Source organism: Prosopis cineraria, unplaced genomic scaffold (assembly GCF_029017545.1).
Source record: "Prosopis cineraria cultivar Desert tree isolate PC_DT_omini unplaced genomic scaffold, ASM2901754v1 PC4, whole genome shotgun sequence".
Classification (NCBI taxonomy): domain Eukaryota; kingdom Viridiplantae; phylum Streptophyta; class Magnoliopsida; order Fabales; family Fabaceae; genus Prosopis; species Prosopis cineraria.
In genome coordinates, this window is record NW_026555335.1 from 21,092,844 (window position 1) to 21,109,666 (window position 16,823).

At 33.4% G+C, this 16,823-nt stretch overlaps 1 protein-coding gene across 1 annotated transcript; it reads right to left on the bottom strand.

Annotated features, from left to right (window-relative positions):
* Window positions 1–344: 344 nt before the first annotated feature.
* LOC129308520 (uncharacterized) lies at window positions 345–15,046 on the bottom strand. Its single transcript, XM_054949664.1, has 15 exons — window positions 14,891–15,046; window positions 14,503–14,679; window positions 14,362–14,413; window positions 14,164–14,271; window positions 9,493–9,577; window positions 8,499–8,553; window positions 7,616–8,014; window positions 6,020–6,079; window positions 4,991–5,089; window positions 4,796–4,906; window positions 4,369–4,440; window positions 4,133–4,249; window positions 3,564–3,713; window positions 3,189–3,289; window positions 345–837 (listed from the first exon to the last, which is right to left on the bottom strand). Exons 1-15 carry the CDS (start codon window positions 14,951–14,953, stop codon window positions 507–509), a joined length of 1,980 nt encoding a protein of 659 aa, XP_054805639.1. The 5' UTR covers window positions 14,954–15,046; the 3' UTR covers window positions 345–506.
* Between the last annotated feature and the right edge of the window lie 1,777 nt (window positions 15,047–16,823).

Below are 16,823 nucleotides of genomic sequence, written 5' to 3' on the forward strand. Positions count from 1 at the left end.
TTATCGTATCTCGACCACATTTAAGATTATTTTATTAACCATGTTAGAACTTGTGGGCTGTCCTTTTTTTTTTTTTTTTTACGCAATAACACCTCTCCTCTAATCGATTGGCGTCACATGCTTCAAGCAAAGAAATCATCAATGTGAGTCGAAGCCAAAGGCAAGTAATTTACAAGCAACCCCCTTACGCAAGTAAAAACATGAATTAGGTGCCCATTTAATTTTTTGTTAGTCAAAAACTATTGTTAAAATTGCATTTAGCAAAAGTAATTTGATAAAAACATTTTTCAAAAGTTCATTTAATGAACTGAAAATTATAAAAACTCCTAATTTTTCCACTGTAGTTTAAGATCTACTTCTAAAATGGGCTTTTTAAAGGATATTCAAATCCATACAATATCCGGAATTATTGTCAAATGCATTAAATTTACAGGCCCCTAATAATAGTTACATAGAAGCAAATTTTTATTTGATGTATCACTGAGAAACTGTATACAGTTATTTTCCTACAATACTTCATCATCATCTTGCTGAGAGTATAACAAGCCATCATCAATTGGCAGCGAGGGAGGGGTTCCCGGTGGTATACAGGCCGCGCCATTCTCACCGGCACATATACAGAGAGCCTCTGCATCTCTGAGAGTAGCATCAAGGTCAATGTGACCACTTAGCTCATTTATGAACTTCAAGATTGTATCGAAGTCCATTTTTTCTCCTATTATCTTATTACGGTATCGTTTCAAGATTGCCACACATAAATACAGATGCAAGTGCTCAGAAAGATAATATGTCCACAATACTTCCCATAATCGCATTGTCTTTTCGTACTCAAACTCCCTGTAATGTGAAACAAGAATTGATTAATTTTACCTTGTTTAATAAGAAATCAGTACTGCAGATACATAATTAAGACAATCCAATGCAAGACTACACCAATATTCAGCAGCAAGATATTGAAAACCAGATAGGTTATTGAACTAGTTAAAGGGTGCTTTTTCATTGACTGATAAAAAGATCAGTTAACCTACCATAATTTTTCTTCACAAATCAAGAAAAATATGGAGATGGCTCCATGTGCTCTGATTTTATTTTTATTCCAATCTAAGAGTACTACCAAAATGTTTCAAAGAAGGGTTATTCTGACGTAGATTTGCTTTTGATCTAGATCAACTTGAGTTAAATGGAGTCTTTATTGAGCTTAAATTAAATTAAAGAATAAAATATGAAACTTCATACACCTTAAAGTTTATCTCTATATGAATATTTATATATTATAATATTTAATTTAATAATTTTTTTAATACATTAATCTTATTACTTATCAATAGAATAATTTAATAGAAAAAATAATTCTAATACTAATCTAAATACTCATCTAAAAATAATTCTAATACCAATCTAATGCCTTCTTTTAATATCTAATACTAATAAATAATCTAAGCAATGTAATAAAGAATCTAAAATAAAAAATATTCTAATATAAATTAGAGATTTTGAATTCTAGAAATTCAAAAATTGAATTTATTTTTATTAATTTAATAGTTAAAACCATAGTTAAATTGTTATCAAACTAGTCATAAATAAAGCATTTTATTAAACGGGTTAAGATACTAATTTAATGGCTTATTGATTTGACTGTACTAATTGACCTAGATTTCCATACTACGGTCAACAGAACTACGAACGTGGAATTCCAATATCCACATCAACTTCAACTGGATTATTTTGTAATCATTTGACTATGGTTCTTTCCATAATATTCCTAAAAGCTTGATAAATGATAGGGCACAATAGTGTCTTGCAATCCATGTAGCCGATCCCACTTAGTGGGATAAAGGCTTGTTGTTTGTTGTTGTTGACTATGGTCCTTTCACTGAATGGTTTTGCTAAATCAAAGTCCCTATTTCTAGTCAACTCGACTGACTGCCACAATGTTTACACCCTAAATACATTGACAGTGTAGATGTGAACAGATGAGCCTAATTTCAACTGAGAAAATTAAACACAGTGACCAAATTGATAAATGATGTAACCTTTCGAAAGTTAAAATGTCTACAAGACTTCAAGCACTTTAGTGGTCAAATAATGTCCCCAACTCCAAGAAGAAGAACAAAAACAACTTGTCTAAGGTTGATATACTCCTTGAGGACTTTTTCTTTTTAAGAAAAAAAAATAAAAAACTATATTACACTGACAAAAGGAATACACTTCAGATAAATATGAGAATTAATTTTTTTTCAAAGAATAGCTACACTGACTGTTTGACATGGTGGCTGTATATTAAATATGATGGCTGTGATAATAGGTAGTTGCTTCTTATATTTAGCCCCAAAAAAATACTCAATTTATTTTTACAGAGGGGATCGAGAGGAAGTATATGTGAAACTTATCATGCAGCCTAGTTGGTGTAAGGATCTTCTAGAATTCTTTGTCGTAAAGTCTTAGTTTGGTGGGAGAGATTGATACAAAATGCGTAATGTGTAACTGTGACCCACTTCCTTTTTTGTTCCTACTCCATCTTTCTCTCTTCTCTCAAAACTTTACAAAAGCTTTATCATATACATATATATATATATATATATATATATACATATTATAACTACGATAAAGGACCCAAGCTGCATAATGGGACATTCTTCTAGGAAAGGAAGATTATCCTCAACAAATATGCAATTCTTATGAATTATCTCGGAATAACATTTAGAGCATAATCATTTTTCAAAAGATTAGCATGCAAGATAAAATTGTAGTTTTGGCTTCAATCTACCACTCACAGGCCACATATCGACTCTTCAGCAAGTCATTTAATTTAAGCAGAACCATCGAGCAAGAGATGCAGGAGACAATCATCATGAAGGAATAACATTCTTGGTTTTATTTATTTTTTTTTTTTCCCGAATAGAAAGCCATGGAGAAACCGTGCGAATGGACATCTTAAGTGAAGGAACAATATTCAGGATAGAGCTCCCAAAGAAAGCACCCCCAAAAACAGCAGATTTGCAAAGGAGCAAGCAGAGATTGCAGGAAACTTTAAGGTACATTTGTCAATTAAATGAAAGCAAAACTGTCTTTTTTGCACTGGTATGGTCAAACAATTTTGAAATCATACATGGAAAAAAAAAACAAAAAGAAAAAACAGAAGAATTCATTTCCTAGAAGAACAAATATAGAAATTAATATAACCTTACCTTTTAAATTGAATCAAAATCCAGCGGAAACAAAAGAAGTAATTTAAACAGTCGTGCTGCTTGAAATAGTTATGCAATGAACCATCCAGCAACTCCACCAGCTGCAATATAAAAACACAATATTTGTAAGGCATGATGATTATTTTTAAGAGACGATTTCTTCTTAAACAACTTGGGAATCTTGGTAAACCGGCTGACAACAAATCATGCCAGAGCCAGCTGCACAACTTACTAATAAGTACCAAAACTTTACTCATTTAAAACAATTTTTATTATTTATAAATAAAAGTCTCGACAATATATCAAATTTGTAATCTGTCTTCAAAAATACGAAAGAACATCTGTTTAAGCCTGTAAAGAGAGAGAGAAACAGACCTTAGATAAGGCAAAAAGTTGAGAATGCATGCCATTTTGGTCACGATTAAAATTAGGTCCAAGACGTTCCATTAAAGCAACAAAACACCAAAATGCCTCTGATTCATCATCCATCACATATAATATAGGGGACAGAAGATCACTCATACCCTGTAAAACATCATATAAATTATGGATATCTCGTGTTGAAACAGAAGGGAAAAAAATGTGCAGAATCTTTGTGTAGATTGCTGGTAGTTATTATGCAGAAGAATACCAATCCATATATATTCAAGATCAGGGCTAATAATAAGACATTTAATCCCTATAATTCAGCCCTACATTCTGCAGATCAGAAAATATTGCCCTTAAAGATATCCTTTAGTAATATCATAAGCAGGAAGACCAAACAGAGATTCTGAAAAGCATTTTGGAAGATACCAAACAGGATTTCTGATTTTAAACCATTTAAATAATTAAATTGTTTTCCTATCAAATGACCACTGAGAAATATTAAGAGAAAAATGGTGCTTAAATAACTTAAAAAGAAGCAAGTTCAAGCCCAGAGTCCAGCATCAAAAACCATTCACCTGACAATAACCGAGATCAAAGTTGTAGAATGAATATGTCATTAGTATGTCATGTAGAACATTCACATTTGGATTATCATCCCCATCATAGAAACCAATTGATCTGTCAGTCCTAACCTTAATAATAAAGAGACAAAAGAAACGGTTAAACATTATAACTAGAAAAGGCATCACTTCACATTTCTTTTGTAGAAATTCCAATAATTCAGAAACATTTGCACTAGTTTCCAGATTACCACATCTTTCTCAATAAGGCCCTTCCTTTCCCTGAATTTTGTGAATCTTTTAGCTTGTGCTGACGAGATGCTCTGCAGAGAAAATTAATTTCATGTAAAAATTTAGTTGAGGAAACTGAATTCCAAGGCTCTTGTTTAATCCAAATGCATATAATATACATTGATTCAAATTACTAGAAATGAAAGACGGAAAACATCAAAAGGACTTGTGACATCTGAAAGGCTGGTACCAAAGATGTTGTAGACCAGATCATCAAATCAAGATGACAACATATTATGATTGGCAAGACAAAAGAACATTAGGCTGGCCTCTATTCAATCAACAGAACTTCCCTTTTTAAAATTTAGAAAGATGTGTACAACTGAATAGTAAGAATGCAGATAAGAAAGTGAATGAACAAAATGCACACAAGGACCAAAGGAAAACCTTCCACTGGTTTTTTACTGTCTCGTACTCCAACTTCTTGACAGACTTCAGATATTCCCTCTCAGCATATGTTGAATCATGTGGATGGTATCCCAACAGCAAACCCCAAACCTATTAATATGAGAAGACACCATAGTAAAATTAGAAACAAAATTCTTAGCTAGGAACACATTACACAAACCAAATAAAACAAACCTCCTTCCGTAATTGGTGATCAAGTCCACCATAAAATATCCTCTTTCTCAAAGCCTTTAAATCTGTAACTCGGCCTTCAGAATCAATAAAAGTAATCCACTGCAAAAGCATGACCCTATAAGCATTACGCAAATGACATCTGCAAACTTTCAGAACAACGTTTGCAGCATTGCTTAATGAAATAGCATGAATGACTTCCCCATCATTTATCATAAACAGACACAATAGCTGTAATGAATGACTTCCACATCATTGACCATATAATCAGACACAATCTCTGTAGCTTTATCTTTGGCTTCTATGGAGATACAGCAATGAGTCAGCAGTCAGTTGCAAGGTAACAAAAAACAACTGGCATATAGTAGCATGAAATAAATTTGTTCCAGAGTTGCATCATGAGCAACAAATCTTTGCCTAAGTTTCATAGAATACTTGAATTCTAAGTTAAGGCTAGGTAAGTTCTCATTTAGAGAGGAAAAAACATCTTACAGTAGCATGACACTAGTAATTATTAACACCTCCAAATTTTTTAAAATGATGGAAACAAAATATAAATAAGATCAATAAATAGAACACACTTGGGGATTATGTGTCGATTGAAATTTCATCCAAAACATATTTTGAAGGTCTGTCATGTCATGACAAACAGATATGCATGATTCCTGATGAAATGAATAGATGGCTAGGTTATGGGCGAGTGTAAAAACTAGTGGGCTGAGCCCATACTTTTTTCAAAGGCGCTTAAATCATTTGAACATTATACAAAAATAAAATGAAGAGAACATCTTTAACAAAATTATGTCAACCAAGAAAACACAATTAGACTCCTGGTGGACTTGGCATAATTGCCACTTTGACATAGTACATCCACCATTTGATCCCCTACTTATGTTGGAACAGTTTCATTGAGCCATTTGCACACCAAGCATCATATGATAAGATTAAGATGGATAAGCATTTCCAAGAGAGGGGCAAAAATCCAAGGACTCAATATAATTGAATAGTGTCTTATAGTAAAATAGCTCATACCTCTTCATAGCCTAGAGGGGGTTGGCGTGGTTTTCCCCAAATAAGTGATAATTCATCAAACTGTAAAAAGAGAAACAAAATAAAAATCATTGACATTATATACTTTTTAAAGGGCAAGAAAGATAGTGGGTGCTTAAGTAGGATGGGAAACTTTACCCCAAAAGCCAACTATTGAGATGGGAGAACCAACCTACTTAAATACCCCATTGAGTATCCCATACTACTCAATGCGAGACTTGGTATCTCATACTACCAAATCTCTATCAATTGGCCCCCCATGAAAAGCTGACATCCCTGTGGCAACACTTCATGGCACTTAACTCGGCTTCCTGTAGATTAAAACCTTCCATAGGTAGCCCTCTCTAGAACAACCGACAACTAGGCTTTGATACCAATTGATAGGTACCTAAGTAGGAAGGGGAATCCTATCCCAAAAGCTAACTATTGAGGTGAGAGAACCAACCTACTTAAATATCAGATTGAACATCTGATACTATTCAAAGTGGGACTTGTTATCCCATACTATCAAGTCTTCATCAAAAGAGAAGTTACCTAACTATTTTGGAAAAATGAACTCATAAGTATAATAGCATATATGGCATGTACACAAATGTTATTATGAGAACCTAGACCAACTAAGTTAATTACCACTACTTCTGATCCCTTGTGACAGCTATACATAAATACCTAAAAGCCCATATATTTGTTACAATAAGGGCATGCAATTTACATATAATTTATCAAACATTTAGGTAAGTTTATGTTAGGCATATTGAGTAAGTAATAGGAAGTACTTATGTCTGTTCGAATAAGTTATTAACACAAGGGAGCAAGGTAGTAAGAGAAGAGTCCTACCTAACACATTAAACAGCCATGCAACCAGAGGGGGAGCTAGTTTTGACAATTAATAGAATACTGAGTTTCTTTCTTTTTTCTCAATTATTCTATTATCTCTACGTTTTTCCACTTCATCAATCAGTTTAACCAGCAAGTTTTCTTGTGGGCTTGACTGTTCATCAAGCTTCATCCAATGAGGATATCATTTTCATATTGACAATGAATAGATTTTCATTTACAATCTCATCCTCAATTCCAAAATTCCAAAGGTTGTTCCAGGCATAACATTGATCAACAAAACCTAAGCTGTCTGGATGAAATATATAGCTTTCTCAACAATGTCAAAAGCGTTTCCCCTCTCCTAGAAAAGAGGATACCAAACTGACTGCTTTTATACACCCAACAAGAGTAAGATATCCTAAAATGAACATCCACAGGGTAAAGGATAATGAGTGGGCGAATTGACAACACTATTTTCTAAAACAAGAGATAGTTGGATTAATAAGGAAATTAATATAAAACAGTTAAGACATAAACATATCATTGTAAAGTATAATAAATAAAAGTATATCCTAAATTATAATGTCATTCTATCCAAATCTAGTACTACTTCAGTTGAGTGAAGATGTATAATAATATCTGAAACAAGACACAATTTGGGGAGCGAGGATCAAACATACTGTGTAAGTTTTACAAAGTGTCCTGTCATCATGATAATAGTGATTTGATATTCAAACTAAGTTCGCAATAAATGTTTACCTCTGAATGCAAGGCAGCAGGACTTTCATGAGGAACTTTTCCTGTAACACTGGAAGATTTCTGGGGATAACCAGGGACTGCTGGAGTGTGGATATTGGTTCTTCTGTAATTGAGATCATATCCATTACTGTGATGATGTTCACTGAATAATTGTGATGTTGTTTCACGGGCAAATTTGGTCACACGGGAGAACTTCTCCAAAACTTGAATAGAAAGATCCCGAGGATCATGAACTTTATTTCTTGGTCTCCTGTGAGAATGAAAAGCACCAGCACCTGCACTTCCATCACTGACGCCACTCCCTTGGTTCTCATCTAAAGTGGACTCATCAACTGATGTACTTGAAGGACCACATGCAAGAGGAATGGCTCTGGGCAGCTCCAAAGAAGATAAAGTTTTCTGAAAGTCCATCCAAACATGAGAATCTTTAGTGAGCAAAATAATAGAGCATAGAATTCAAGATCTCTTACTTCACAATATTTCTAAAAGTTTGGTTGATGATAGAGCATAATAGCATCATACAATCCATGTAACCAACCCCACCTAGTGGAGTAAGGATTGTTGTTGCTGTTGCAATTGCTACAATTGGTGTGTATAGAATTCATTTGCATAAATTGAGACTTCATAAGCCTCAGGGGAAATTCCAAACTTAAAGATTTTTCCTTCATGCTCCCATAGTGGAAGGTGACATATATTTCTCTGAAGTCTGAACCATCACTAAATACTTTGATTACAGGGACTAGTAAGATGGACACATTACTCATGACATGTATCTTTAGTTACATATGCATTTTTTATACATGTTGATACTGCTGCACAGGATTAGGCATCAGTGATCCAGTCTCTAAAACTAATCAAATAACTTCACTTGAATATTGCATACCTGCAAAGGACCTTGAAAATCATTGACAAGAAATAGATTTACATCATCTGCAGATCTGGAAAAATCCAGCATAATGGAGGAAAATATTAAAAATTTCTGCATTTAGAACTCAAGAAAGCTCAAAACAGAAAGATTTTGGAGCAAACTCGCAATGTAATTTTTAGTCCAATTCAAAGATGGAAATGAATTAGAAACTGAAAGCACATAAATTGAATTAGTACATAAATGAGTGAATTAAAGCATGTGTAATAGCAAAAGGCTAGTGGGTATCCATAAAACTACAGTACATAGATGGCCGGTTTTGACCGACATGATAAACTGCAATGCAGTTAACAGGATGTCATGAGATATGTCATAGCACCAGGTATCAAGACTGGTTAAGTCTTTCATATAATTTCATGACATAGTCATATAAGAAACTTCATAATGGCAATCACAAGCACAATGAAGATTCATGAATTTCATAAACCAGAATAAAAATATCAACTAAAATCCTCAGGAAAAAAAATAGGAGCAACAACTTACCTAAAGTGATCAGGAAGAGACAAGGGAGAAAAGTTAGCCTTACAAAAAGAATGAAGATACTATTTTAGCACACTTGATGTACTACCCAAAAAAAAAAACACCTACCGATCGCTATGATTTGCCAAACTTGCTTATCTTTAACAAAAACAGAAAGAGAAAATTACTGAAAAGTGAATAAACTAGTAGGAAGAAGCTCACCAACTAAAACAAGAAAAAAGTGCAAAAAATTAATTAAAAAAAGTACACTAAGTCACACAAATGGTTACCCTAAGGGATTTAAAACATGCTTCAATAATCAATTTCAATCTTGGAGATGAAGTGTTATATTTCTTTTTTTTTTCCCCCAAAGAAAAACAAAAATCAAGACTTTTAAGGCAATCATTTAAATGTCTCATGAATAGACTGGTGGTAAATGATTAATAAATACAAAACGCAAATGGATAAGCAAGGCAAAAAGTCAGAAACCAACCTCATAAGAACAACATGTTGCTTAATTGTAGCAAGGAACTCTTTAACTCCTCCACTATAGAAATACAGAGGAGGATATGCAAGTCCTGCAAAAAACTTTCATCTGTTCAATGTTTAAATTTATAAAACTTAACACCAAGTATTGGCTGGGTGTGTGAAATAAAATTGAAACATATTTCTTATGAAGTCAACATAGGCCTATATCTTTAAAACACTAAGATTAGTGTGTTAAGGCATATGCATAGAGATGCTAAACAAGTAAAACAGAATTTTCAGTGTCACGTGCTTGAGTGCACTACTAGCTTTATTGAAAAACCCAATGAGGATATATATATATAACACTTGCACAAGTGAAATTAAATCAAATGCTTTCAGCTCAAAGATAATAATAATAAAATAAAAAAATAAAAAATCAAATGCTCTCAATTAGTATAACTGAATCCTACAGATTCAGGATAGAAATCATTTGTTAGTTTTACTTCCACTTAATGTCAAAATAGTGTTTGGTCAAGTAAAAACATATATCGCATACTACAAAGCATATTACCTATTTAGATAGTATGGATGCAGCAATTTCCCACTGTATCCTATGTCAAAAATGTATAAGACATACGCCTTCATCTCATATACAAGCCCTGTATTTTTTTTTTTTGCTTTAAAAAAAAAAAAAAGTGGCCTGCATGTTTTATATAGTGTAAAAGCATGCAGATGAACTTGATTTTCATTGAAAGTGTGAAGAAATCCATCAAATCATCACTGAAAATGATGTAATGCAGATTTGAAATGCACTAAAACCCAGCAAGAGAACACCACATATGTCAAAATGGCTCTAAAACATGTCAAAACGGTTCTTTTAATAGTATGCTAATTCTCTCGCCGAAACTAGTGTCACGTACAAACATCTTTCGGGACCAAAAAAAAAAAAAAAGGTGTCCTGTGTCCATGTATAATAGTCATTGATATGAAAAGTTTAGTATAATGCAAACATAAAGGTCAAAGAAGTATACAACCCACATCAAGGACCTTTCGGGATTTATAATTTTTTCCTGTACAGATAAAAGAAGCAACCTTTCCAAGCCCCAAAACCAGTAAAACATAACTGCTCTCATAGAATAGGTCATACACGTTTTTGTAGTTTGCGCAGGAAATTTATTGTAATGTTTGTGCCAATTTGAAAGTTGATTGATACAAATTTCATGCTGCCACATCGGTTATTTTAATGAAGTGCCCAACGGAATTGAATCGCCCACTGTAACAAAAATTCATTGACAGTCATCGCCTTAAACTTTCTGTGCATGTAGTTATGAGTGGATTTATCATGTAGGTAACAAACTAACATTGTCGATGAATTTTATTTTATACAAATAACACAAATGATGAGTGCCATCCTATTGAAGAGACTTGACCGAGGAAAGATAACTCTTACAAGGTAGAAAACATATACAACAACAACAACAAAAAGCCTTTATCCCACTAGGTGAGGTCGGCTATATGAATTGCAAGACGTCATTGTGCTCTATCATTTATTAAGCTTTAAGAAATATTATTAATTAAGAGATCGCGTTCAACAACTTCCAAAAATGTTCGCTTAGGCCTTCTTCTACCCCTCTTAATCGAGCTCAAAATTATATGTTCCACTCTTCTCACTAGTGCCTCCCATATTCTTCTTTGTACATGCCTAAACAATCTCAATCGATTTTCTACTCTTTTTTCCTCAATAGGTGCTACCCTCACTTTTTTGCATGCGTACTCATTTCGAATTTTATCTTTACATGTATGTCCACACATCCATCGTAACATTCTCATATTTACTACTCCAACTTTATGCTCTTGCTGTCCCGTTAGAGCCCAACATTCACTACTATATAACATGGCCGGTCTGATAGCAGTACAATAAAACTTTTCTTTAAGTTTATTAGGCACCTTATAGTCACAAATAACTTCTTTAGCTTTTCCCATATTAAACCACCAAACTTGAATCTTATGTAAAATATCCCCATTGATTTCGCCATCATTTTGAATAATGGCTCCCAAATATCTAAACTTTTTCATTTGAGGCATAATTTGATCTCCTAATTTCACTTTCAAATTACTATCAACTAGTTTCTTACCAAATTTACAATAAAAATATTCCGTCTTACTCCTAATCAGACAGAAACCTTTCGACTTCAATGTCCTCCTCCCTAACTCAAAGTTTGCAATTAACCTCTTCTCTTGTCTCTGCTATAAGAACTATATTATCCGCAAAGAGCATATATTTGAAAATTTTCCTTTGAATATGTTCTGTCAAAACATTTAACATCAAGTTAAACAAATAAGGACTCAAAGATGATCTCTGATATAATTCAATATTTATAAAAAAAATCCTTTGTTTGACCACTAGGCGTTCTTATAATAGTTTTTAACCCCTCATACATATCCTGTATGACTTTAATATAAGCAATCCGTATACTCTTTTTTTCCAGGACTTTCCAAAGCACTTCTCTTGGTATGGTCATAAACTTTTTTTAAATCAATAAAAACCATGTATAAATCTTTATATTTACAATGATACTTGTCCCTTAGTAGATAAATCGCCTCTGTAGTGGATCTTACCTGGCATAAAACCAAACTGATTCTCAGAAATACTTGTCTCCAATTTCAATCTATGCTCAATTACTTTCTCCCATAATTTCATTGTGTGACTCATGAGTTTAATCTCTATAATTAATATAATTCTAAATATCCTTTTTATTTTTATAAATAGGAATTAATGTACTCCTCCTCCACTCATTCAACATTTTCTTGGACCGTAAAATCACATTAAATAATTTAATTAACCATCTCACCCCTTCTTCACCTAAACATTTTCATACTTCAATAGATATACAATCAGATCCGTTGGCTCTACCATTTGCCATTTTCTTAAGAGCTTCCTTTATCTCCTTATCACGTATTACTCGATAGAATAACAAATTTTGTTCTCCTTCATCGATTACTAAATCATCCGAGTTATTAGATGAACCCTCTCCATCATTGAAAAGTTTGAAAAAGTAAGTTTCCCATCTATTTTTAATTTCATCATCTGTAACTAAAATTCTTCCCTCTTCATCCTTTATACATCTTACCTATTCTAGATCTCTTAATTTTCTTTCCGTACTCTTAGCAATCTTATAAATGTTTCGTTCTCCTTCCTTCATCTCAAGACTCTTATAAAATTCTTCAAAAGCTTTAAAGCAAGCTTCACCCACAACTCTCTTAATTTCCTTCTTAACAATACGGTACCTTTCTCAATTTTCCTCATTCAATTTTCCCCATTGTTACACAAATGTATGGCTTTAAAACAGTTCTTCTTATGCTTGATTTTATCCTATACACTATTATTCTACCACCAAAACTCCTTATCTCTCAGACCAAAACCTATTGATTCTCCCAAAACTATTTTTGCAACCTCCCCGCATCTTTTTAGCCATATCCTCCCACATGATGTTAGCACTTCCCTGAGATTCCCAAATTCCTTTGTCCAAAAGACTTCCCTTAAAAATATCTTGCTTCTCACCTTTTAATTGCCACCACCTAATTCTTGGTGCTACTACTTGTCGACGTTTTTAAATTTTACTCATAATACACACATCAACGACTAGGACCCTATGTTATATCGTTACAACATTCTTGGGAATCACCTTGCAATTGTTACAAAGTCTTCTATCTGTGTTCCTAACCAAAAGAAAATCAATCTGTGACCTTGAGGCTCCACTTTTGTAAGTGCTAAGATGCTCATCTCTCTTCTTGAAACAAGTGTTAGCAATTTTAAAATCATACGCCAATGAGAAATCAAAAGAGTTTGTCTTTCATTGTTTAGCTCTCCAAAACCAAAACCACCATGCACCCACGCATAGTGATCAGCCTCCCTCCCGACATGCGCATTAAAGTTTCCTCCAATAAAAATCTTTTCACTCTGTGGTATGTGTTGAATCAACCCCTCGAGATCCTCCCAAAATAATTTCTTAAGACTGGCTTCTGTCCTGACTTGAGGCGCATAAACGCTGACAATATTAATAGTCTCACGTCTAATTATCATTTTTAAGGAAACAATTCTGTCTCCAATTCTGCTAACTTCTACAACGTTCTTCTTCCACTCCTTATCCATAATAATGCCTACTCCATTGCGTGCGCCTACTTTTCCTGTATACCAAAGTTTGAAATCTTGAATATCCTTAACTTCTTCTCCATGCCATTTTGTTTCTTGCAGGCAAAGGATATTGATTTTCCTTTGAATCATAACCCCTACAACCTCTACAGATTTACAATTCAATGTCCCAACAATCCAAGTATCAAATCTAATTTTGTTCTCATGGACTAACCTCTTTAGCTGCGCATGTTCAGAATAACGCGGTAGCTCTTGTTCATTTAATACTACATCCGAGTGCCGATGCAACGGCTCTATCTCACTTATCACTGTAATTGAGCCATGTAACGGGTTACTTATGGGCAACGACCTAACATTAACATTATAATGTCTATTGTCCATATTCAAGATAGATTCAACAAACTTTTACATTGACTGTTGATAGTCTAACACAACATTCCTCCTTTATCCAGGTTTGGAATTGGCTATAAACATAGGCAGAGAAAATATACAATTAAAAAAAAACCCACGTCGAAGTCTGTTAGATTGACAGGTGAGGCTAACCTGAAGACAGAACAATAATGATATATTGCCACCCAAGTGGCGGGGCATGCCTCCGGATGGATCTTACGTCAGAAACTGGAACCGCCCTTATGGTGTAAAGATTTTTGTCTACACAAGTAATAGAACAAACTTCAAGGTATGTGTCTATGATAAATTATATATAAGCCGACTGAAACTATACTATAAAAGTCAGCGTACCTTTCTCCGACAGCTTTGCAGTTGAGCTGTGACCTATATATGGTATCCACGTCTGTAATAAATAGAATCGACAACTACTCGGAAATGGCCACAGATAACAACGGTACCCTTTAAAATTGTGCGTACAGAATTAGTTATTACCATAAACAAAGAAGAGCTTTGCTTAATCAACTTCAGTCTTCCGCTTATCCTCTCGGACGCAAAATGAGACGGATGAATTGCGACGTTGTCCCTCGTATAGACCATCTCAGCACCATCCGGCTCCCTAGACGAGCTCGATTTAGCACTGTCGCTTCTTAGCATCATGCTTGCTGACCCCTAATTCAAAATTAAAACCCCCAAAATTCCAAGACTTAGTTGAATTCACAAACATACAACAGAAAATAGAAATTTGTTCAGTATAACTCGATCATATAACTCTTTATAGACTGGAATTCGAGCAAAGAAACCAACAACCCAACAAAAAAATAATAATAATACTGTCGAAATTTGGCACCGTAGTTGAGTTGTTAAAAGACAACAATCTTACTTGTTGAAGTGACGCAGCGTAGTCCGCGTCGTCGGACAAATCGTGCAGCTCGGGTTCTTGCATGGAGAATTCGCAGATATCTGCGAGACTAAGAAATCAGTTATCAGAGTTATCTTCGAGACGAAGGAATATCCTGTTGCGTGACGCCGCGTGAGAGATGAACTAGTTTAAAAGCAGGTAGCTTCATGGAACCTTGACCGTTGGATTTCAGTGGCTGAACAAATGAACGGTCAAGATTGTGTTAATCCTTACAATTATCGACTCGTAACGAAGTAACTTGTATGTGATGAACTAACTAAAGCGACGCGCGGGCGTCAGTGTCAACCGGACGAAGCATTTACGGGTTTTTGACTTTTCGTCAACCCGCATATCCATTTCACTTATTTAAGAATCAGTGTCCTGATGAAAAACTGTTTTTATGATTGAATCAATTTAAATTAGAGTTAAGTTATTATTAAGTTAAAAGTTAGAGTTAAATGGGGAACTGGAACGGTTTTTTAAAAAATAAGACAGATTTAAATATAATATTAAAAAAATTTAAAATTTAAAAAATGAAAAAATTAAAAAAATAATTCTTATTAAAAGCCAACTTTATTTTTAAATAATTTAAATATATAAAATATAATTTAAAATCATTTTTATAAAAATGTTGACAATTATATATACAAATACAAATACTTTTGAATCTATTTATATTTAATTTGACCAAGATCTACTTATATTTGATAACTTATAGAATTATAATTTATAATATTATTAATTTACAGTCATATTATATCATTTTATTAACATCCTATATATATTTTTTTATATTTATTTATATATACATTTAATATTATTTTTATTTAATTATTACATTATCAATTCGACCATTAATCTAATCCAATTAGACCATATAAACAATGAACTATTAGCCTTTCAATTTAATGTCCGATCAAGTTTTGAAAACATTGATCCATATCCATAATCCATAATATAAATAGATTAGAAAATATATATATATATATATAGCAATTAAGTCCTAAAATATCAACTTTCATCAAGTTCATAAATTTATAAAGTATTTTTACTTTTCAACTATTCATAAAGGAATGCTTGGTATCACAATTTTTTGTTTATGCAAAATTCCCATTCAACAATTAAAAATAGAGCAATAGTGTCCTTACTGTTAACAATTTAAAATGGAGCAATGTTTTCCTTCACAAAGGCCATGCGTCACAGCAAATGCATTATCCACCATAACGCATGATACAGAGAGGCAATTCTCTTTCTATGTCGAGCATCGCAACCAATGACATATATGCCACAACGCACAGCATTGTATCATCAAAAATACCAAAATAAACAATACTTTTGAACTTTAGTACACCATAACTTTCCCTACACACATTGAAATTGAGTTATTTAAGTGTCCATAAGAAACTTATCACATATTGTAACCACTAGCTTTGATTTGACACAAGAATTCAATCATATGAGAGTTATACATAAAAACGCATGATGGTCACAAAACACTCTTTCTCCCAAACAACTCTCATTTTCTCAACCCCTAAAGTCAATACTAGACATTGGAACACTTGACCAACTCACATACAAACCAATGACTTGGGCATAACATAACATCACCAATACACGAGCCAAACCACTAGTTTGATTATAGCCACCTAATAAAACTATAAAATTTTTTTAACAAAATAGCTCTATACTCAAATCATAGTCTCTATAACATCAAAAAGATTCCTTCTTCATGTAATTACAAACATGAATATCAAGGATGATAATTGCATGACTGCCACACAAGTTAAATAGAAATGGAATCACATGCTCATATTACAAAATGGATGCCCTAAGTTTTGTTAATATACAATATGACATATTGAAAGCATACAACTTATGAACTCCACCAAACCCTGGTAGAGAGTATTAATTTCAC

What these genes read in the sequence shown, in the direction of transcription:
- LOC129308520 (XM_054949664.1), bottom strand. Translation starts at nt 14,953, where the DNA reads ATGCAAGAACCCGAGCTGCACGATTTGTCCGACGACGCGGACTACGCT. An exon ending in AACTTTTTGCCTTATCTAAG is followed by an intron (nt 3,290 to 3,563) that starts GTCTGTTTCTCT and finishes TTTATATTGCAG; the next exon opens with CTGGTGGAGTTGCTGGATGG. An exon ending in ATTTTGATTCAATTTAAAAG is followed by an intron (nt 838 to 3,188) that starts GTAAGGTTATAT and finishes TTCACATTACAG; the next exon opens with GGAGTTTGAGTACGAAAAGA.